General features: G+C 52.4%; 2 protein-coding genes across 2 annotated transcripts; one reads left to right on the top strand and one right to left on the bottom strand.

Moving 5' to 3' along the window:
* Positions 1–3,255: 3,255 nt before the first annotated feature.
* On the bottom strand, positions 3,256–6,633 carry HOXD13 (homeobox D13). Its single transcript, XM_032354208.1, has 2 exons — positions 5,784–6,633; positions 3,256–4,989 (listed from the first exon to the last, which is right to left on the bottom strand). Exons 1-2 carry the CDS (start codon positions 6,556–6,558, stop codon positions 4,739–4,741), a joined length of 1,026 nt encoding a protein of 341 aa, XP_032210099.1. The 5' UTR covers positions 6,559–6,633; the 3' UTR covers positions 3,256–4,738.
* A 7,061-nt stretch (positions 6,634–13,694) lies between these two features.
* Positions 13,695–19,825, top strand: EVX2 (even-skipped homeobox 2). The gene is made up of 4 exons (XM_032354236.1): positions 13,695–14,150; positions 15,095–15,959; positions 16,885–17,159; positions 18,490–19,825. The coding sequence occupies exons 2-4, from the start codon at positions 15,533–15,535 to the stop codon at positions 19,210–19,212; spliced, it is 1,425 nt and encodes a 474-aa protein (XP_032210127.1). The 5' UTR covers positions 13,695–14,150; positions 15,095–15,532; the 3' UTR covers positions 19,213–19,825.
* Positions 19,826–21,624: the final 1,799 nt, after the last annotated feature.

Here is a 21,624-nt window from a genome sequence, read left to right as displayed (position 1 = left end):
GCCTGGGCCGGGCTTGTTTCCACCAGCTTTAAGTTGCAGCTAAGGCCTTTTCCAGTACTGTGCACCTACCTCTAGGCTTGCACGGAGAGCCCACGGTGTGGTGGGGCTACCAGCTCTGTCCCTAGGCCTGAGCAATGCTTCTCAAAAGCCGATTCCTCCCTGCCCTGTCCCTCTGGAGAGGATTCTGCCCTAGTGGTCTAGCAGCGAAGACCCACACACTGCCTGAGCCCAGCACAGTCCAAGAAATTTGCTGATGGAGGAGAAATGAAGCGCAAACTCTGCCCAAGTTTGGCTCCCAGGAAGGTGGTTTCACACCAGTTCCGGTGTGCTTCTCCATGGTCAAGCCCTCTGCTCCCAGGAAAGTTGAGGCCATCCAAGTCCATGGAGAATGCTGGCCAGGGAAAGGGCAGCTGCACTGGACAATTGTGGCCAAAGGCTGCATTCCTTTTATTGCCTGGAGTCACCTTGGTGACTACATCCTGCCAACCAGAACTCCAGGCTGTTCAACTCTGCAGCAGGCAGATCAAGATGAGCTCCCCTGACCTGATGTGGAAAGACAGAAGAGCCAGAGTCATTCGGCTGGGAACAGCGGGGCCCACCGAGGCAGCAGGCTGGCAGCATTCCTCGGCTCAGTGCCTCCAAGGCGGCTGGCGGGTTCGGAGTTCTGGTGAACAGGGATGAGGCGGGGCCGCTTTCCCTAGCAGGGAGCAGTGCCGCCGCCCCCCTCCGCAGGTCCTCCAATTTAGTTTGGCCAGAGGGCTATGGGTCCTTCTCTCCTGCCTGGGTCCCAAGATCCCCAGCGACCGCGTGACTGGAGCCCGCCCCAACCTGCAGCCCGCCTCGCCGGTCCCGGAGCCAAGCTGGAATTGGTTAGACCGCCCGCTCCGGCACGGAGACCACACAGGCGCCGCCGGAGGGCAAGGCTGACCACCGCTCTCCGTCTTTATTGTGTGAGTCATGGCGACCGATTGGGCGGCTCTGGGGAACGCAGTCGGTCTCTTCCTCCCGCTCTAGGGCGGGGGCGGGGGGTGGGCATGGGGATGTCCGGGACTCTTCAGGGTTCTGTCAGAGTTTCTTTAGGAGTTCAGACTGAGAGACAAATGCGCTCCCGGTCCTTTTGAGGGGTGTGGGGTGGGGTGGGGTGGGTGGGTGGTGTAGGCATAAGCTGCAACCTCAGTTCCTAAGGATTTAGGGGATCCAAGCTCTCATTTTGGGAGACTCTCCCTGTTTTCCAGGAGCTACAGCCTCCCCAGACCCGAAACTCCAGCTCCAGGGATCCCTGCAGTCTCATCTCCTCCTGTCTCAGCATACAGTGATGCTCCGGTATTTCCAGGTTCAGGGGTGTCTTCTCCGGACCGTTAGGCATCCGCACAGCTGCGCTTTACCCCTAGGGTCTAAAAATATAAAGGGACTAAGTGAGAAACAGAAAAACTAGAATAACTAGACTCCCTCCATTTCTCCTTGGCTCAGAATGGTGGCGCAGCCGCCCTACCTTATCTTTTGGATTTATAATTTCCGAGGTCCAGCAAGCAAAGTTGTACGCTGGGATCTGGAAGCTGGAGACTGCACCGAGAGGGCGGGGCGGGCGGGGTGGCGGGGGGGTTGGCGGGGGGGGGAGGGCAGGAGGCTTGGCGGGTGAGCTAGGGAATGGGAGAGGATTTGGCCGGGGAGCTAAACGGAGAGCTCTGCCAATGCCGCCGACCGCCCAGGAGATGGCGAGCGAGCTCCACGCCTGTCGACCGGCCGCCGCACGGTCAAGATCAACAGCGAAGGGCGGCACAGGCGGCCTGGGGTCGCCAGCCCGTGCGGTCACGGCCCGCTGCCAGGCTCCGCCAAGTGTCTCAGAAAGCCGGAGATCGTGGCAGCAAGGCTGGGCGGGACAGCGGAGTCAGAGGCACCCAGCAGGCTGCCAGACACGGGGAAGCGTCGCGGCCGCCTCTTTGTCTGGCGGTGCGTCCCGGCTGCAGAGCGTCCTTCGGCTCTTGACTCACGCGGAGACGCGCGGGCCTCGAGTCTCCACCAGTGGCGCTCGAAACCTGCCGGGTTTCGCAGGCGCTCTCCCTGCGGCCTCTCAGTTTCCACCCGAAGGAGAGGCCTCTCTCCGAAGCTCCCTTCGCCCTGGCTCCTCGCGGGCCTCCCTTCCAGCGCTCCGGCCACCTACCGGCCCCTCTCCTCCCACCTCAATTCGGAATATAAAAGGAATGCATATAAATAGCAAAGTCTTCATCTGTTATTGATTTAGCCATCAATTCAAATTCCACCGGAGAGCATTTGAGCAGTTTTAATCTTCAGCAAACCTCCCATTTCTCTTGGGCGGAGGGAAACTGACCGGCACACTACAGATGAAAGGAAAACCTCGAGGCGATCCCCCCATCCGACAGGAAACCTTCGAAACCTAGGAATGGAGTTCGGCCCTGGAGTCTGGAATTTACCGAAAAAGGAGGGAAAACAGGCCAGTTTCATATGAAAGCACATCTTGCGAGGAAAACAGAGAAAATGTTAGAAACTCTTCCTGAAAGTGGAGGGTCGGGGTCCATGTGTCCCCATTTTCAGGGGTTATTTTCTTCTCCACTTTGAGTCATAGTCCGTTTTCTGTCTCTCCCTCTCTCTCTCTCCCCCTGTCTCTCCCGGTCAGTTCAGATGAAGTTGGCGGCCCTCAGCCAACCATCAATCCAAGATATGAAAGAAATCAAGCCGGGCCAGAGAAAACGAAAGTAGCTTTGGACCTTGGGGCTCTGCGCCTTCTCTGGCAGATCCGTAAGGGAACCCTCCCGCTAGAAGAGTTTACATATTGTGTGAAGTTTTAAACATCTGTATTTAACTTACATTCCAAAAAGTTAACAACCACTAAATCGATTTGTGTCCCGGCGCTAACAAAAATGAGGCACCCAGTTCCTCAGCGGCCATTTCCCGGAGTGGCAAAAAGGCCTCAAAAAGAAAGTTCATAGTGCCTAAAAATTGCGACTAGAGGTTTAGGGTGTATAATTATGGTTTCAGTCCTCAAATGCTGTTTGGAGCCTGCTCAGAGAAGGCGATAAAGGATCAGCTTGAAATGTTTCTTTTTCAATTGCCAAATATGGATATGTATAATTTCAAGACCTTCCAAGAGTAGATATTTACAACAGCCTTTCTAGGAAGAACACCTTCAAGCGAGTACAATTACCTATATCCAGACACAAACATACGTACTGATTTAAAAAAAAAAAAACTATTTGAATAAGGTGGTAATATTGAAAGAGAAGGAAAATTTTTATTGGAGATTTTTTTTGTCTGGCAAAAAATACCATTTCAGACACAGCAAATTATATTCTCATTTAAAGACATCACTACTTATGTTAAAGGCATAGGAAAAGGGCAGAGAGGGGTGGCAGAAATGGAACGGAGGTTTCAGAGAGCAGAACTGGGGTTGAGCGTCCTTCATCTATAAAGAACATCGTAATGTTCAAGACAACTAGATTTTATAATAAATAAGAGCACAAGAGGTAACACAAGCTTGGAAAAAGAAAACAAATATATAAAGACACAGAAGAAACAAGAGAGTTCTGTTTATTTGCATCTCCCTAGGAATTAAAAAACGATTTTTAAATGCCTGCAGCACTGCACACATAGCTCGCAGACATCACATCTACAAAAATAATCTCTCAGTTGTATAAATATGCAGCACTTTAAAAGTAGTTATTTATCATCACTTTCAGAAAGTTTTTTTCAAAAATATTGAATTATAGAGCTCCACATTTTTCGTATTTGTTAGATGTTTTAAAACTCCATGAGAGGCTCAATACATTTGTTCAGACAGTCGAGTTCTTCATTGGGTTCTGGGTAAAAGTTCGCACCCCTGGCCACATTGAATCAGTCTCTTTCAGGGGATTGAGCAGATCACCTCATTTCTAGTCCCACGGACCCAAGGTCAAGGAGGAGGTGTGCATTTATATCATCCACGGATCACTGTCACACTTGCGGCCATTTAAATATCTGCATCTAGAGCTGGGGAAATGAAGGCATCCATAAGGACACATTATTTTCAAATTAAAGATTATAAGAGCACAAATCGACAGGGCATACTAAACACATAGAACTACAACAGCAAATGAAAGATCCGAAGTAGGAAAGATTGTCTTCATTCCAATATCGATACAAACTCTATTTACTAAGGTAGCTGCTTTTAAAGCCATCACAGTACCTCCAGCTGCCTGCTTTTAGACTTTCCCGGTGACCCAAGAGCACTGTCTGCCCAGAGCTGTTTCCACTTGCCTCAGGGTGATTACTGAGAACTAATGATTAAATTGCCCAATCACAGGATATAAATGACTGCAAATCGTTCTACCCTAATAGATTATGAAGATAATCAGTGCTGGAAATAGGCATATGAAGTGATTTAAGAAAATAAAACCTTAAAATCATAATGGCACTTCTGAAATTCTTTGGGGGGGATTATTTAAAAATACTTCAAGTCCTTTATACTGGCCTGGAGGGAGAAACAGAACATTAAAAACATCATTTAAAAAAACCTAGACAAGAACAAAATCAATAATAAACAAGTAAGAAACAGAACTACAAAGTCAGGTTGGGCAGCAAAAGGTTTTAGAGCCAAATAAAGGAAAGAGAGAAAAACAATTCACAAAATTTGCCATCATTGGCAGGGAGATGGGGAGAAATTAAATACATATTCAAGTCTTTCCGAAGGTCTTTTGGAGACAACTGAAAGCATTTAAACTCTCTTTGGCCAATCTGGTCTATATCAGGAGACAGTGTCTTTGAGCTTGGAGACAATCTTCTTGTCTTTCACTCTTCGGTTCTGAAACCAAATGGTCACTTGTCTCTCGGATAGGTTCGTGGCAGCCGAGATCCGCCGCCGCTTGTCCTTGTTAATGAACTTGTTAATGGCATACTCGTTCTCCAGTTCTTTGAGCTGCAGTTTGGTGTAGGGCACCCTCTTCTTCCTCCCCCGACGGTAGACACACATATCTGGCTGATTTAGAGCCACATCCCCTGGTGTAAAAAACAGCATGAAAAAAATTAGACCAGGGATTCTGGAGCACCCCTGGGGGCTGTGTGTATGTTTGGAAGGGGTCTGGGAAATAAAGAAAACCAGGCTGTTTGCATTTTATTATTATTTACACAGACATGTTATTTACACATTATTAAAGAAAGATATTTACACTTCAAAGTGAAGGCCATTTGATGGACCATCACGGTTTCTCAAACCATCATCTTAACAAGCCTTCAATTTTATGGCATTGTTATTGGGGACAGTTATAAGGACAGTTTCTGCAAATGTCCGTTGCACACATACAAACATACACAGACCTAAAAAAAAAAATCCAGGGTTTTTGTTCAAGCTTTGATTTCTTGTGTTCCTGTGTTTGGAGTTTGTGAGCTCTTAGAAGCTTTAGTGGTGACCCTGGGAGAGTCATATCCTTCAAAAGTGGGACCCAACTGTTTGACACTTCTTCGGGGAGGAGGAGCCAAGGCCTGAGCAAAGGGAACGCAAAGACCCTCAACTGTGGGAGAAAACAGGCTTATGCTGGCACATGAGAAGAAAAGGGTTGTGAGGGGGACCATTTAAATCAAAGGAGAAATTTACAAATTTCAGGCAAACCACAGGAACTGTTTCATCAGGTTAACCTTGGCTGGGCAAGGGGCACAAGTGCAGCTTCCAAGAAGGGACCTACATGCCTGGTGCTTTCTTTCCCTTCTCTCTCTCTTCCCTCCCCCCACTCCTTCCCTTATGGCTTCCCCGTCCACACCCCCCCACACACCCCGCCCCATCCCATCACTCCTACCTGGAAAGGATGATTTCCAAAAGTGGGAGCCCTGTGGCTGATCCTTGGCGCAGTACACCTGGCTGTTCCACCCGTTGGCCAGCGTCCAGGACTGGTAGCCCTCCATGGAGATGTACGCCTCATGCCGAGGCTCCCCGGAACCGAAGGTAGACACCATGTCGATGTAGCCAGGCACATGCTGATAGGGGCTCGTGTAGCCCTGGTAGAAGGACACCTCTTTGGCTCTGGCAGGCACCTCGTTGGCTGGTACGCTGCTGCTTGCCAGGCCCGACACGTCCATGTACTTCTCCACCGGGAAGCCTCCCAGCGAGGCGTGCGGCGACGACTTGAGAGCGTTTTGCTGCAAGCCCACGCCGTGTGACATGCGGCAGCTGTAGTAGCCGTTGCCGAAGTGGTAGCCGTAGCCCAGAGCTGGGGCGCCCGGCGGCGCTGTAGCTGCCGCGCCGGGCGCCGGACACTCTTTGGCCGAGGGAGCCTCCGGACGCGCTGCGACCACAGCCGAAGATGACGACGACGACGCGGAGCCCGCACGCTCAGAGGTCCCGGGGTATGCGAAGCCCGAGGCCGCCGCCGCCGCCGCCGCCGCGGCCGCCGCCGCCGCCGCTGCGCGCCCGGAGTGTGTCCCGGCGAATACTGGCGCCGAGAGGAAGCCGCGACACTGGCCCGGCGCCGCCGCCGCCGCCACAGAAGAGGAGGAGGAGGAGGCTGGGGCCGCTCCGGCGGCCCCACTGTCAGCCCGCAGCCCGTCCATGTCCCAGCTCCCGGCGCGGCTCATGGCCCGGCCTGGCCCGGCCCTGGCCCCGGCCCCGGCCCCGCGCAGGACACCATGGCGCGGCGCGCTTCCTCCCTCCTCTCCTTTCTCTCTCGTTCTCTCGCTCCCGCCCTCTTCCTCTCGCCCTCTCTCCCTCTGCGAGCCTCCCGCCTCCCGCCCGCCCGCCCTCCAACAGGTTAGCTCATCGCGGGACGTTTATAAAAACGAAGTTCAGGTTGGGAGGGGGCCTGGGCCGGTCGGGGGGCCTCCTCCCTCCCCGAGGGCTCCCGCTCGGGGCCGCGCCATTGGCTGCGCGGGGCCACGTGGGGGTGGGGGCGCGGGAGAGCCTGGCTCCTGGCCGGGGCCCCTCTGGACCCACCCACCCGGGCCCCTACCTCTTCCCAGCCCCTAGTGCAGCCCACCGCCCCTTCCTGCCCTCCCCCGGACCCAGGCGTTTGCGCCGCAGCCAACCCCCACGAGTTGATTGCGCGACCGCCCATCCTAGGCCCTGTCTGCGACTGAGACGGGCGCCGAGGCCTGCGCCTTGTTTGGGCCACGGCGGGTTTTGCCACCTCTCCTCGGGTCCCGGAGCTGCACAGCTCAACGAAGGCGAAGGACAGAGATGGCCAGAATGACGTGAAAACAGATTGCTTTTGGATCCCGTTGTTTAATCCCTTGGATTAGTTGACCTAGACCCCAAGCCCTAGGAAGTCTATTTTCCCTACCTTGAACAACCGCCACGGGCATTTCACGCAGGTTATCCTAAGGGATCCTCCGAATTAAGACTAATTGGAGCAGGTCCTCGCTAAACACACACATCCAGTCCACCAGGAAAATGCCCACGAAGCGCCTTTAGGGACGGGACAAAGACTTACAAGTAAGTCAAGCAGCAGAAAAGACTTCCACAACGCGGCGAACCTGACGATCTGCTCCACCGAGAAAACTCCTGTTGCCTGATCCTCCACACTGTTCGCCTTTACACTCAGGCCAACCGGGAATCACTTCTCGATCTGGCCTCCCCAGCCTCAGCGCAGATTCCCCTGGTCAGCAGAAACACCCTGCAGAGGGCACCTGGAGAAAGCCACTCTGCTGCCCGCCCGGAAACTTCTGCGCCTCCCCTGCAGCCCGACTCCCTCCTGCATTTTGCAGCCACCACCCACCCCCGCCCATTACTCACACCAATTAATTGAAAACTTCACTTTCCCAGGGACCTTTGTTTCACTTTCTTTTCCAAGCTGCCAACTGCAGAGAACTGAGAGGGGCAAATTAAGAGGGTGTTTTTTTTCCAAGCCAAGTTGAGGCTCCAGATAGGAGCAGCCCTGAACAACTGGGTCTGGCCTTCAGGGGAGAGAGTGGGCTCCTGGTGTCAGCCATCACAGCCCTGACCCGACTCATCCCTTTGCACCATTTCTCTGCTATGGAGCCCCAGCCCACCACCACCCATCTTAGTCACTGGGGGTGGTGGTGATGGTGGTGGTGGTGGACAGCTGGTGTGTCTCCTGGGGTAAATTTAAGGGTCCCCCTTAGGAGCAATATTTGATCTGAGCAGTTAAAGCTTCTGGGGTGGGTGCAGAAGCCCTCAGAGTGAGCCTGTTTGGTTCTGCAGTGTTAACTCCCCAGGCCAGCCCATCTCCAAGAAAATCGCGCCCATGAGCCTGTGACTGATGAAGCCAGCTTGTCACCCAGCCCTGCCATTCCTGGACCCAAGACGCGACTGGATGGGGCGAGTTAAAAAAAAGCCAAGGAGGCCCTCCTGGGCCTGGCCTGGCATTGCAGGGTGGGCTGCTGGTGTCGGGAGTGTTGACACGCAAAACCCAGTAACCATAAAAGGCTCAAATAAAGGGGAAAGTTATGAGAGGGGCGCTAGAAAGGAAAAGCAGGGGAATTTGACCTTTTTGAAGTCCTAGATGTGTTCATGATCAAATCTGAGTCAGAGGGGCTTGAGCCTTTGCAGAAAATCATAGGGAATACAAGTTTTCTGGTGCGTACAATTTTGGTTACTTGAAAAATGGAGGCAAAACTTAGTAATGGAAGCTGAATCAGCGTTTTAAAAACACCAGCCCGTGCTAGGTGACAGAGGTTGCTGATTTTTTGGAAGAGTCTGGCGGGGTCCTCTTCACCCAGCAATTTCGGTACCAAACCAGGCGTGGAATATCAACCCCAAACTCTCTTATTTTTCCTTTGTCTCCCTTGCTTTTTTTCAGAGAGGGAGAACAGAGTTAAACATTTTTCCCCCATGATCTCAAAAAGCAAATTTGCTGAAATAATTTCTAAGGCATAACTGGAACCAATGAACTTTCAGTCTTTTAAAACTAAATATCCCTGTGATTCCTCCCCCCATACCAGAGATTTCTGTGCCACATTCTAATGGATAAATACATTTTAATAGTCAATTATATGTCAAAATACGAAGAAAATGAAATTCAGCTAGGAAGGAAGAATTTGTCAAGTTTTGCCGATTTGAGACAGCCCTTCAATTTTGGCTGAATTTTCCATGCCGCAAATTAAGTTCTGCAGGGCTGGGAGGAAAGTCTGAATTAATGACCTGGTTGAAAGACACTTCTCAATCATGGCTCTACCTCCAGTTGCCCTGTGGGACCTTCACAGAACTCGGGGTTTCTCTGTCCATCCTAGTGGATATTGGGACTCGGGAGGTTTTAAACAATAAGGAGTATTGCCTCTTGCTATTCTGCTGCTGAACCTACTTCCAGTACAGCCTTCAAGGTCCTGGACCTGGGGGAGGGAATTCCCCTTAGAAAGGAGGCTCCAACTGGACCCTGTGAGAGCCCTTAAACCCAGCACCCCAGGGCAGCGGCTGCTATTGGATCATAGGGCTGCGGATGAGTACCAGGCAAAGTCAGGGTTGCTCTGTTTATGAACTAATAAGACACATAATTTACAAACCAGGGTGGTAGGTAGTAGAGGAATTTTGAGGCTGAATTTGCGGAAACATTTCATTTAGTCTGTGTACCCTGTGTCCGAGTTGATTTTAGGTTTAAGCTCAATGGAAATACTTTCCTTTAATTGGTCAGGAGCACAGATTGAACCCTGTGTATGTGTGTGGGTGTATTACGCTGGGACTTTAACAACAGACATAACCTTTGTTAAATGAAAATCTTTTGCAGCCAGACAGAAATGCCTCCAAACACTGACGTGTTTTTCAGTGAAACCAGTTTTGTCACATTTCCAGATTTGGGAGAGAACCCCTCATTGTCCAGAGTCTTATTGAGAAGGGAGGGCAGGGAGAGGGAGAGGGGGAGAGAGAGATCATCTCTGTCCTCCTTTCCCACCACTCACTCGTTCTCCTTTCTCCTCTCTCCATAGGCACCCTTTCTGGGAATCAATAATGTTCTGAAAATCACACCCTCTCTTGTCCTCCTTGTAGACGATCTTTCAAATCATGTCCTTTTCCTGGGTTGGGGAATGGGTGGATGAAGTCTGAGATTTAGACTCACTGAAGAACAGAAGTTCCTCTTCTTGCCAAAACAGTGAGCTCAATTAACCCCATAATCAGTGGCCATTAGCACCAGACAACAATTACCGGCTCCTATCAGAGTGGGGTGCTTGGAATTCCTTTGAAAGTCTTTTCCTTGATGGAAAAGAAGTGCACCACGAAGTGCAGGACACCCCCTTAATTAACTTGTAAGAAGCCAAAAATTAAGTGTAGAAATAAAGTCTTCATTCCAGAATAAAGTCTTAAATCCAGCAGGACTGGCTGGACCGTGTTCTTAACCAAATCTGTGTCCTGCCAACTTTGAATCTAATTTCTCTCTGTAGGCAATACCCAGTTTCATTCAGGTTGGAAATATATATTAAGAAAAATAAAAATAACATCCTAGGGTAAAGAGAGGGGTCTCTAGCAAAAGCCAGACAGTGGAATCCTCAGTTTGGTCACTTTCTATGTCTGAGATGTATTCCATTTGGATTTTAAAACACAGTTAGGCTTTATCAAATGTAAATTGTTTGCAGCAACAACAAAACACTCTCTAAACCCAAAGTGCTATTTGGTGAATCTAGGTTGGCCTCCCACAGAGCAGAGGGCTCTTGTTGGGATGGAGAAAACTCCAGTCCTGGCAGGAATGAAACACAGCAAGAGTCTTCCCTCTTAGAGAAGCACTAACCTTGCTGAGAAGGGGGTGCTGGAGGGTGGGCCCAGAGCTGGAGGATATCAGTAACTTGTTGCCCTCCCACCTGCCCTCCACAAAACAAAAGCTGGGACTGCAAACAGTTTTCTGCTATTTTGCCTGGTGTCTCAAGGCCTGGGGTTTTCTTCCTATGCACTTCTCTAGCAAGGTCATTGTTAGCTGGAGTCCAGCAAGTGCTCGCTCTGTTGGCCTTTGGAAATGAAAGAAAGTTAATGTCCTCTTCTCCCCACCTTCTCTCTATCCCTTTTCCTCTCGCCCTCTCTCTGTCTCTCTCCATTCCCCAGAGCCCCTGGTCTCTATGAGGAATCCGCGTGTGGGCACCAGCAGGGAGAAAGGATGAAGATTAAGGAAATGCTTAACCAAGAAGGTGGGCCGTGGGGGGATAGGACGTGGGGTGGGTGGGTGGCGGCGCGAAGGGAGTGAGGTGGAGAAGCAAGTGGTCAGGCTTGCTTTCCCCGCCGGGCAGCGCGCAGTTCCTCAGGCCTGGCGCTAGATGTCTCTGCAAGTTTTCCCGTGGCGTCTGAGGGCGCTCAAGCTTCAGGCAGGCAGCGGGTCTGGGTAGCCCCAGAGCCCGGGAGAAAGTACCCCCCCTCCAAACCCAGGGCAGTCCCTCGTCGGGTGCGCAACTGTAGCGGGAAGGAGGAGAACTAGAAGCAGCCAGAGGGACTAAGAGACAGTGCAAGGACTGCCCGCCTAGGGATGGCCCCAAAAAGATGCCAGGAGGGAGTCAGGCCTGAGTCGCCAAAGCGGCGACTCCTTCCCTTATAAACCGAAACCTCCAAGCCATAAGCCGTGGGGACTGTATTTAACTTAAAGAAAGTGCACCAGGGGTTCGAAGCCTAGGTTTTAGCGATTCTGCTGTCCCTCTAAACCCAGGCGGCCCCAGTCCTCGAGCGAGCTTGCTTCCGGATGCGGGCCCGCGCGGGTTTGGGGCCCGCTTAGCCCAGACCCTACCGCGCAGAAGACCGCAGCCAGGCCCCGGGAGCACGCGGGGGCTCCGTTGCAACTCCGGCTTTACCCGCGCCCCTCCCCTCGGGCAGCCTGGACACATTTATATTACCTTCAGTCCAAGGCTAAAAGTGTTTACCGCTTCACCTCGGAGGACCTGCTGCTGCTCAAGAAACAAGTATTTAGTCTGGAGGCCCAACCTGCCCCTCCAAATTAAATGAACAAGTAAATAAATAAGTAAGACCTCCTTCATGTAATTCCTCCTTTGGACCAAAACCTGTTTTTCAGTCCATTTGGAGAAAGGCGGTCCCACACCCTCACCCCCAATGCACCTTAAAAATTCTTGACAAACCACGGGGGCATGGGCAGGACTCTTGTCTTATTTTATTGAGTAAGTCCTATATTTTGGTGGTGAGGAGAAGGTCTCAATATGGCCCAGAGGTTACGATAAAAACTGGAAGCATCTGACTGGTCCTTCTCAGTTTCAGCCTCCACCGTCTGGGAGAGGTGCAAGGTTTGGGTATTTCATTAATAAACATTAACAGAACTGTTTGTTAATCTTTTTCACTATCCGCTATACAGGCTCAGTGTTTTGGAGGTAGGCCTGTATTTCAAGAAGATGTATGCAAAAATGAAAAAAAAATCAATTAAAAATGCTGTCCCAAAGCTTTTAAGAACCTTATAACTTGGATATTTTCAGAGATAAGTTTAAATCAGCAAGTCCTTCAACCTCTCTGTGTGGAAGGAGTCCATCTCTGTAAAAGGGATAATAGAATCCATCTCTAGAGTTGCTTCGAGCTTTAAAGGAGATAATATATGTAAAAAACACTTGTAATTTTAGAGTAAAAGCTAAATAAAAGTTCACCAACATTACTAGACTAGTAGATGTGGAATCTAAAATTAAGCAAGGGACATTAAATATTGTTATGGGATGTTCACCGTCTCTGGTGAAATATTGTCTGCTAAACGCAGTTTAATGAAAAATTATAGGTGTCTTTTACTGTGAGTAATTTCCCTGACGTGTTTTCCAATGTACCTTTTATAATTAACGTGCTAGAATACGAAATATTAGTGTTATTTAAAAGGTGCAAAATAGTTTTCAAAACCACTAATGAATGAAGTTGTCGCCTAGAAATGCTGTTTTACCTTTTCAACAGACTGAGGTCCGGTTTGGCGCAGGTTTTGGGACCAGAGGCGTCAGGTCCCAGAGGAAGGGAAGAAAGGAAGAAGCGTGGAGTGAAGGAGGAAGGGGTTGCCGTCGGCACCTCAGCCCCCAGCTGCGGCTTCTGCGATTCAAAGTAGCTCACAGCTGCCGAAACCGCGAATAAAACAGACGGGGGCGCCAAACGACAGCAATAAAGGCATCTGTGACTTCCGCCTGGGTCGCGCCCGGGCCGATCCCAGCCCCCGCCAGGGCCTCGGCCACCCACGAACCCGAGCCTGGACCGAAGTGTCCCATTCAGTTCCCTAAGCAAGTGGGACTGGGCCGGGGGAGGATCCTTCCCAGGTTCCTGGGGCAGCGACTTCTCTTTGCCCGGGGACCCTACCGGGGGTGGTAGAGCTGCGGGCATAGACTGTGGAGCTAGGAGGGAGCGGTGGGGGCACTCGCAAGGCTCATCTTTGAACGCCTTAAGGGCCAGAAAGCCGCCTCAGGGAGGGCTCATAGTGCTCAGAGTCGAGTGGCCTCTGGGACAGGGTGGGAGGTGGACGCCGAGGCCGGTGCTCTTCCGGGTTCCCGACACCCACTCCACGTCCCTCCTCCCCCCACCACCTCTCCAGCCACCGCGCGTCTCTCCAGCGTTGCATTTCTCACCTTGGGGGAGAATTCCGTTTATTACCTAAAGAGGTGGATTTGATTTTCTAAGCAAAGCTCAGGTTGTTGAAATAAGTTGGCGCCGAGGGGAACCGGAGAGAAACTTTTGGCATTGACTATGTGTATAAATGTATATAAATATACTTAACACCTCGTCTCTCCTTACATTCCTGACGCGCCCCCAACGGGTTCAAGGTTAAAAGGAAAGCGCCAACGGAGAGATGGGCAAATAGATTCTGGGTTTGCCCCTAACACACCCCAACGTGCTGGGTGTGGCGGCAGGGAGGAAGGGGGGCTGGGTTGGGGTCTGAGTTGGCGCTGAGGGGAGGATGCAGGACCCGCGCCCAGCGCCCAGATTGCCAGGGTCTCTCGGCCTCTTCGGAAGCTCGAAGGCCGACCTCCGTGTCCCGTCCATATCTTATCGTGTCCCTGCCTGTGACCAGGGATCTCTCCTATTTTGCTGCTGGCTGGCGGACCCGCACAGTGCTTCGGGGGCCCGGACAGGGTGGGGCGCAAGCGCGGGAGGAGATGTGCAACGGCCTTGAGTGAAGATTGATCTTTGTTAAAATGGTTGCCACCGGCGTCATTATGACCATCAAAGTTATCGCCAAGAGGCTCAGCCTCCAAGCTCAGGCCGCAGGAAGCAGCAGCAAGGCTGGTACGCGACTCTCCGCGCCCAGACTCAGCACCGGGCATACTCAGGGCCACAGGTAAGAGGTTGGGTTGGGGTAGGAGAAGGAGAGAAGAAAGAAGAACAGAGTGGAAAAGGGAGGGCAGCGGATGGAAAGGGAAGGAGGCTAAATCCCTTCTTTCCTCCTTTGACCTAGAAATTCGGCAACTTTGCCACAAATAATTCAATTTGAGGAGGGAGGGGGAAAGCTGGCAACGTAAAAAGTGGATCTGGGGCAGCCCATATGGCGTTGTAAATCGCGACTGTGTTTAAAGTTAGCTGTCGAATTCTACTATGAAATCGTCCAGCCGAGTTCATTTCCCCCAGGGAAAATGCGTAGGCGAGAAGCCTATCCATCAGCAGGGTTATAAAAGTAAAAAACCCAGGACTTCAAGTTCAGAACTCACTCTGCAAACGGTGTTAAAAAATCAGAGAGGACCTAATGATTTCCGTTTGGAGGCGCGGGCCCAACGCACCTCCCCAGCCACGTAGCACTGAAGTGCTTTCAAAACTCTACGATATTTCCTTTCCCTTTCTCTCTCTCTCTCTCTCTGTCTCTCAGCTGGGGTGGGAGGAGAGCAGCCAGGCTGAGGCGAAGAAGTGGGGAGAGAGAAAACTCGGCGCCTTATTTGTTAAATAAAATACATATTTGGTTCTGAAATTCAAAAGATAAGTAATCCAGACAGGAGCGCAAGGTCTCCTTACGCAACTCTTCCTACATCCTCCCTCTGGTCCCCTCCCTTACCCCTCCCGCTTGTAAATGTTAAAAAGGGGGGGGGGGCTTCCCGACGATCTACTCTGGAAAATCAAAGCATTATCTATTATTTAACACGTATCTATGTCCGAGGAAAAATGAGGAAGGCACTGCATGATTAGGACCTAAGGGGCAACCCAGCAAACTGAGAGCGTAATGATGCCCCTAAATGAAGGGGGAAATGTGCCGCGGCGCGCTCTATTAATCAGACTGTCAATTTCACCCCCGAGGCCAAACCCCCGGGCGAACAGAACCGGCTCTGAGCGGGCAAAGGACCGGAGCCTTCCTCCTCACTTCTTGTCTCTTCTCGCCTCCTACCTGGATCTATTTGTCTGCTCCGAAGCCGCCTTCATTACCCACTGACAGGAGCGTGTATTTATTTGCTTATAAACCTGTTACAATAAATGATTATTCGAACGGCGTCATTCGTACCTTAATGACGAGCGAGCGCTACTTTTTGATGAATGACATCTCGGGCTCGGAAGGATGTATGGGTCATTTTGACCAGTCATTCCCTCGCTCTGGCATCCCACAATTTTTCCGCCTCCCTCCAAAAGAGATAATAATATTTAGAGGCGCTCGCTGGGGCTGAATGAGAATTAGCCCTAGGCGCAGCCCATCATTAGGACGGGACAGCGGGCCACTGTGACATTTTTTAGAAAGCTGAGATGATGGAAAGAATAAGAAAAGAGATGATTCTGATGGAGAGAGGGCTGCACAGCCCCACGGCCGGCAAGCGGTTCTCCAATTTGTCCGATTCAGCTGGCAATGCTGTGCTCGAGGCCCTGGAAAATTCGCAGCACCCGGCTCGCCTCAGCCCGCGCCTGCCGTCCGCCCCCCTGCACAGCGCTCTGGGAGACCTCCCTGCCAAGGGCAAATTCGAAATAGACACTTTGTTCAACCTGCAGCACCCGGGCAGCGAAAGCACCGTCTCCTCCGAAATCGCCTCCGCAGCCGAAGGCCGTAAAAAGCCGGGTCATTATTCAGAGGCCGCCGCCGAGGCGGACATGAGCAGCGACGTGGAGGTGGGCTGCTCCGCGCTGCGCTCCCCTGGCGGTCTCGCCGCCGCGCCGCTCAAGGAAAACAATGGCAAAGGTAACCGCGCCGCCCTTGCCGCGCTCTCTGGTCGCATCCTCCCCGCGTTCCTCCGCGGCTTCTGCTGGCCCTTCCTACTGCCTTTGCCCCTAACCGACCTTCTTTCGCAAGCAAGCTGCACCCAGCGGGCTCGGGCGGGGGCGGGACGCATGCTGGGGACCCTGCATTCCCGCTTTGCTCCTTGAGTCTCCCAGCGAGGCACAGGCCTGGGGCGTTCCAGGCCCGCCAGCCCGCTATCGCCCGAGTTCTAGAAAATGTTTCTGCGGGCTGTTCTAAAAGCCTGTGCGAGCTGACCGACCCCTAGCCAGCCGCTGAGTCGCGCTACGGGAAGGGTGCCCTGGTAGCTGCTCTGAACTCCGTTACCCCTGATTCCCCAAGGCCGAGTGGAGGGGGCATCCTCAGTAAGTCGGAGGGAGAGTCGCCGGGCGCCTCTGGGAGACCCGCTTGGGTCAGCGGAAGAAAAGAGTTGAAAAGTAGAGTCCACTATTCAATGGTTCCGGTTTGAGCTGCTGCTCTTTCTCATCTTAAAAATATTTTTTAGCCAAACCCAAAAGACTATCAAAGAAAGGTTGGGAGCCCTACAAAAGCTGCCCTGCTGTCTCCAGACCAGGGGAAACCCAGAGCTTACAAAACTGCGCCTAGATGTAGGCATTTTCCCTTGACCAATTTTCCTCCTGACTTGAAAATTTCCAATTATTTAAGGAAAAAAAAAAACCTTCCTAATTGAGTTCTTATTATTTGGTTATGAAGGGGTCCCCAAACTTTACTGATTCTATTAAAGGCAGCAACTTATAAGCATGACAGACACTATCAATTCTGGCAGCATCTCGCCTTCCTCTCCCGGCTTTCCCCATCCACGCTCAGCCCCAGCGCGGGGATCGCGGCCCTACAGTGACTCTCGCACTGTCGGCCGTTTGTTTGCCAGGGTACGCGGAGAGCGGCTCTGCCGCCGGCACCACGACGTCTGCGTCGGGCTCTGGCCTTGGCAGCCTGCATGGAGGTGGCGGCAGCGGCGGTGGCGGGGGCGCGGCGCTGGGCGGCTCCGGCTCCGGCGCGGATCAGGTGCGGCGCTACCGCACGGCGTTCACCCGCGAACAGATCGCGCGCTTGGAGAAGGAGTTCTACAGGGAGAACTATGTGTCTCGGCCCCGCCGGTGTGAGCTAGCCGCGGCGCTCAACCTGCCGGAAACCACCATCAAGGTATTGATTCCAGCACGCGCCTTTTCTAGCCTCCCCGGGGTGTCTGGGTTGATTTTTGTTTCTCCTTTCTTCTTCCTGGGTGGCCACATTTAGCTGAGGGCCTGAAAGTCCGAGGGGTAGAGTCACCAAAGAAACTGGCATATTTATTTCTCAGCTGCTGAATCCGAAGGGTTGGCCGGCCTTGCTGACCTGGGAAGGCCCGGGAATGGCGGAGCCGATGCCGGAAACGCTGGCCTCTGTTCGATTCTGCCCAGCGCCTGCCCAGGTGTCCCTAGCTCATGTCCATGGCCTCACTTTCCCTTGGGCGGCAAAGCCGGCTGGTCTTTGTTCCTCTGGCACGAACCCTAGGTGAAACTTTTCATCTGCTCTTGATCTTGGAGATTTATTTTCCACATAAATCGTTACAACAAGGAGAAAGGAATACTGTATTTTGAAGATCGATTGGGTTGAGAAAGTAGTTTCCTAAACATTTTTCTCTTGGGCAGCAGTGGGGTGGGGAGAGAAAGAAAGCAACCTTGGGGGTGGGAGGGAGGATACAACGAAATTGTTCTTACTTCTGTATCTCTAGGTGATTTATTTTATTAATCTGAGAGAGACAGCTGGGAGGTTGGGCGACTTGGCGAACACTTCACGGAGGATCCCACACTAGAAAAAGAAAAGAGTAAATTGCAAGGGATAAGGGAGATTGTGGAAGTCTCTCTTTGGTTTGATCAGGCTTTCTTTAATTTAGAGTTGTGACGAATGATGTCTTCATTAGACTGCGTTGGGAGGGGTAGAAAAGTCCCCTTCCCAGTTTAAGAGGGTGTTGCTCCCGCCACTCATTTGAGGCAAACGATTCCAACAAAACCATCCCTTCGGTATCAAAACCGAACGTGTGCCCTTGGGGCAGGTTGTTGCCGCTCAGAGGACGCAAGACCTCGAGCGGCGACCTTTTGGAAAAGCTGCCGAGATAGCAGACCCTCTTCAAAGGTGGCCTAGAATCCCGTGCAAATCCTGGGATTGAGAGAGGGGTGCTCGGCAAGCCTGGGCACCAGTGGGTGGCGGGGAAGGAAAGGAAAGGTTGCGCTGGGATCTAAAACGCAGCAAAAAGCAAGGGAGCAGGAGCCCAGGGCAGAAGGCTATTTTCGCGCAGGAAGGTGTGCCCATGGCTGTTCCCACTGTCGCCCTCACTACCAGCTGGGAGAGCAGAGGGGCCTCCAAGGGGCGCCCAGTCGGAGGGGAGTAGTAGGTCAGGCCTTGCGGAGGTCCGGGAAGGGTGGAGAGGTCCAGGGCGGGGGCTGAGGCCTCCCGGCACTCCTTAACTCGGGCCGCGGCGCGGCTCTCCCCTCAGGTATGGTTCCAGAACCGGCGCATGAAGGACAAGCGGCAGCGCCTGGCAATGTCGTGGCCGCACCCCGCCGACCCCAGCTTCTACACCTACATGATGACGCACGCGGCCGCCACCGGAAGCCTGCCCTACCCCTTCCACTCGCACGTGCCGCTGCACTACTACCCGCACGTGGGTGTCACGGCTGCGGCCGCGGCGGCCGCGGCCTCCGGCGCGGCGGCCGCGGCCTCGTCGCCCTTCGCCACGTCCATCCGTCCGCTGGACACCTTCCGTGCCCTGTCGCACCCTTACTCGAGGCCGGAGCTGTTGTGTAGCTTCCGCCACCCGGGCCTCTACCAGACGCCAGCGGCCGCCGCGGGGCTCAACAGTGCGGCCTCCGCAGCGGCGGCTGCGGCGGCTGCTGCGGCTGCAGCCTCCTCGGCCGCGGCGGCTGGGGCGCCCCCCAGCGGCGGCTCCGCGCCCTGCTCGTGCCTCAGTTGCCACAGCAGTCAATCCGCCGCGGCGGCCGCAGCAGCCGCCGCCGCGGCCCTGGGCTCCCGAGGCGGTGGCGGCGGCGGCGGGGGTGGAGGCGGAGGCGGCGCGGGGGCCGCTGGGGGCTCGGACTTCGGCTGCAGCGCAGCGGCGCCTCGCTCCGAGAGCGGCTTCCTGCCCTACTCAGCGGCTGTGCTTAGCAAGACCGCCGTGAGCCCGCCGGACCAGAGAGACGAGGCGCCGCTCACTAGATAACTACGTCGCCGCCGCCAGGGGGCTGTGCCCGCCACTCTGAGCGTGCCCAGGAGTCCCCTGAGCGCCCCCCGCGCCCTCCGTGCGCCCACGTGCCCTCTGCGCTCTGCCCGCTGCTAACGCTGCCGCCAGGGGGCGCCCTGGCGCGGGAGGCCGAAGGGAAGATGCCCCGACCGAATTGGGGGAAAAGAGCCGCGCGAAAACCCCGCGGGTGTACCCCCAAATTTCTATTTTTGTATTTGCTACCCAGCCGCTTCCTCGTGTTTCCCACGGTCCGTGCCCCGTTTCCCGCCTCTGTCCGGAGCTCTTGGGTCTTCCCGAAGACAATCCCCTTGCCCTCAAGCTAGTCCTCTCGGGTACGGCGTCCTGACCGTAAGCCCTCAGGCCCAGGTTACTCTCCTGAACCACGTGGCCAGAAGCAATGGAGAATCACAACAAAGAGAGGGGAACGGTGGGCCCTAGCGCCTTGTGCCGGGGGTGGGGGTGGGGCAGTCACTCCCGAGGTTCTTGCTGCTCTTCTTCTTCCAGTCTTTCTTTTCTTTAAACGAGGGTGAGGGGAGGTGGCAATCCCCCCCCACCCCTCCTGAGCTTGTTAGGGGTCCCGTGCACGGAGAGCGGAAGAATGGAGGTCTGAGAAGGCCAGGAGGGCGGACGGAGAGCGCGGGCGGCCGCCGGTTGTGTTTGTGAGACGGCTTACCGCGAGGTTTACCGCGTGCGGGCGCGAGGCGAGAGGGGGCTGTGGCCGTCTTCCCCGGGAAGGGCAGCGCGGAGGCAGGCGGGAGTGGCCGCCTCGCCTCCACTCTCGGCACACCCCGGTTCTCTCTTTTGATCTTCGGTGCGGGATGCAGGCGTCTTGCATATTTTATGCAAAAAGTAATGGCAAAGGAGGGTGCCGCAGCCAGGCCGGGAGTGGAAAGGGGAACGAAGGGAAGGGGAGGGCAAGACTGACAGATCGTTGTCTATTTGAAGAAGCGTTTCCAGCTCAGTTTTCCAACTACCGGGTTCCATTCCATCTGGGAAATACTTGAATCTCTAGATATGTGGTATTATCCTGAAGCATTTCCTTAGACACTTTTCTAGGTTCGACCTCGATTCCCCTCACCCCTTTCCCTCCTCGCTTTCCTTTTCCTTGGGTAAAATGGTTCTTGGCATGTTTCTCACGCATGTCTATTGCGCTTTCGCCTCTGCAAAGCCACCGCTGGGTTGTCGAGACCCATTCTGCCAACCCCGGCTACTGGAGGGGTTTCCTTGAACTTGAAGAAAGGCACATCAAAACCCACCAGTGTTAACTGCCACGTCAATTTTGATGCTAATAATGTGCAGATTATGACGAAAATTGCCAATCATGCTCTCTGATGGACCTCCTTTGAATGTGGAATTGGAGAAAAGTTCCCCGCACGGAGACCTGCTGTCAAGTACTAACAACCCGCTAAGGGAAGTCATTAGGAGAGACGGATAAGAGACTCGGTACATAAAACATTGTTCTTGGTGCATAGAATGTATGTTACTTAATGTTATCTCTGTTACCTGAAGTGATTTCGCAGAAGAAAGCCACGTTCTTATCATCTCAATTGCCAATTTTCATTTTGGTAACTCGGACGCCCTGGGTAGACTTTTCTCTGTTAAGTTGATATTCCACCAATGTGAACAGCCTCATTAAATCAAGCCCAGATATTTCCATAATGCTCCCCGCAGAGCCACTTCGCTCCTCACATAATGAGATTTTCTGAAGAGTTGAAGCCCTAAAATAACTTGCTAGTGCATGTTTAGACCCAACAAAGTGGGTATGTGTGTGTATTAAAATGTAGGTGTACTACCTACATATTCGTGTGTATATATGTATGTATATATGTATAGGTATGTATATACATATATATCCATTCTCTTAAACATATGCATATGTAAGAGATGCGCACACATCCGTATATACCCATTGGCACTATAATCTCTGATTTATTTCAAATTCTTGTTCTGACATATTTTTGTTATTTTAAAGACACTGGATTTTAAAAATTCATTTCCTAAAAATAGGCTTTCAGGAAACTTTTGAAAAAATTCATTTCCAGGAGAATTTATTATTTTCATGAAATGGAAAATATTTCAAGGGAAACAGTATTTCAAAACTCCTGGGGTCTATTAAAATATCCCTATAAAGCATTAGAAAACTTCCTAATGAAATAGAAATTATCTAAAGCTCGTTTTTTCTTTTTTCCTTAAAGAGATGAGACTACTTATGTTAAATATTGATTATGCCAGCTGTTACTGAGTTTACATTAAAAATATTAATATATAATTTAAGGCTAAATAAAATAAACCAAAATATGGTACCCTTTTATCAGCTTTATCTTTGTAGATTGATAAAGTCTTTTCTTACGATCAGCTATCAGATGTATATAAGGTACTTTAGGCAATAAT

This window comes from Mustela erminea, chromosome 8 (assembly GCF_009829155.1).
Source record: "Mustela erminea isolate mMusErm1 chromosome 8, mMusErm1.Pri, whole genome shotgun sequence".
NCBI lineage: Eukaryota > Metazoa > Chordata > Mammalia > Carnivora > Mustelidae > Mustela > Mustela erminea.
The sequence above is the reverse complement of the archived record's forward strand: the minus strand, read 5'-3'. Positions and strand labels throughout refer to the sequence as shown.

Bases quoted from the DNA above. Each gene is read 5' to 3' on its own strand.
- HOXD13 (XM_032354208.1), bottom strand. From the start codon at position 6,558: ATGAGCCGCGCCGGGAGCTGGGACATGGACGGGCTGCGGGCTGACAGT. The intron at 4,990-5,783 runs GTAGGAGTGATG...TTTTTACACCAG, and splicing joins TTGGAAATCATCCTTTCCAG to GGGATGTGGCTCTAAATCAG.
- EVX2 (XM_032354236.1), top strand. From the start codon at position 15,533: ATGATGGAAAGAATAAGAAAAGAGATGATTCTGATGGAGAGAGGGCTG. The intron at 15,960-16,884 runs GTAACCGCGCCG...TTTGTTTGCCAG, and splicing joins CAAGGAAAACAATGGCAAAG to GGTACGCGGAGAGCGGCTCT. The intron at 17,160-18,489 runs GTATTGATTCCA...CTCTCCCCTCAG, and splicing joins TGCCGGAAACCACCATCAAG to GTATGGTTCCAGAACCGGCG.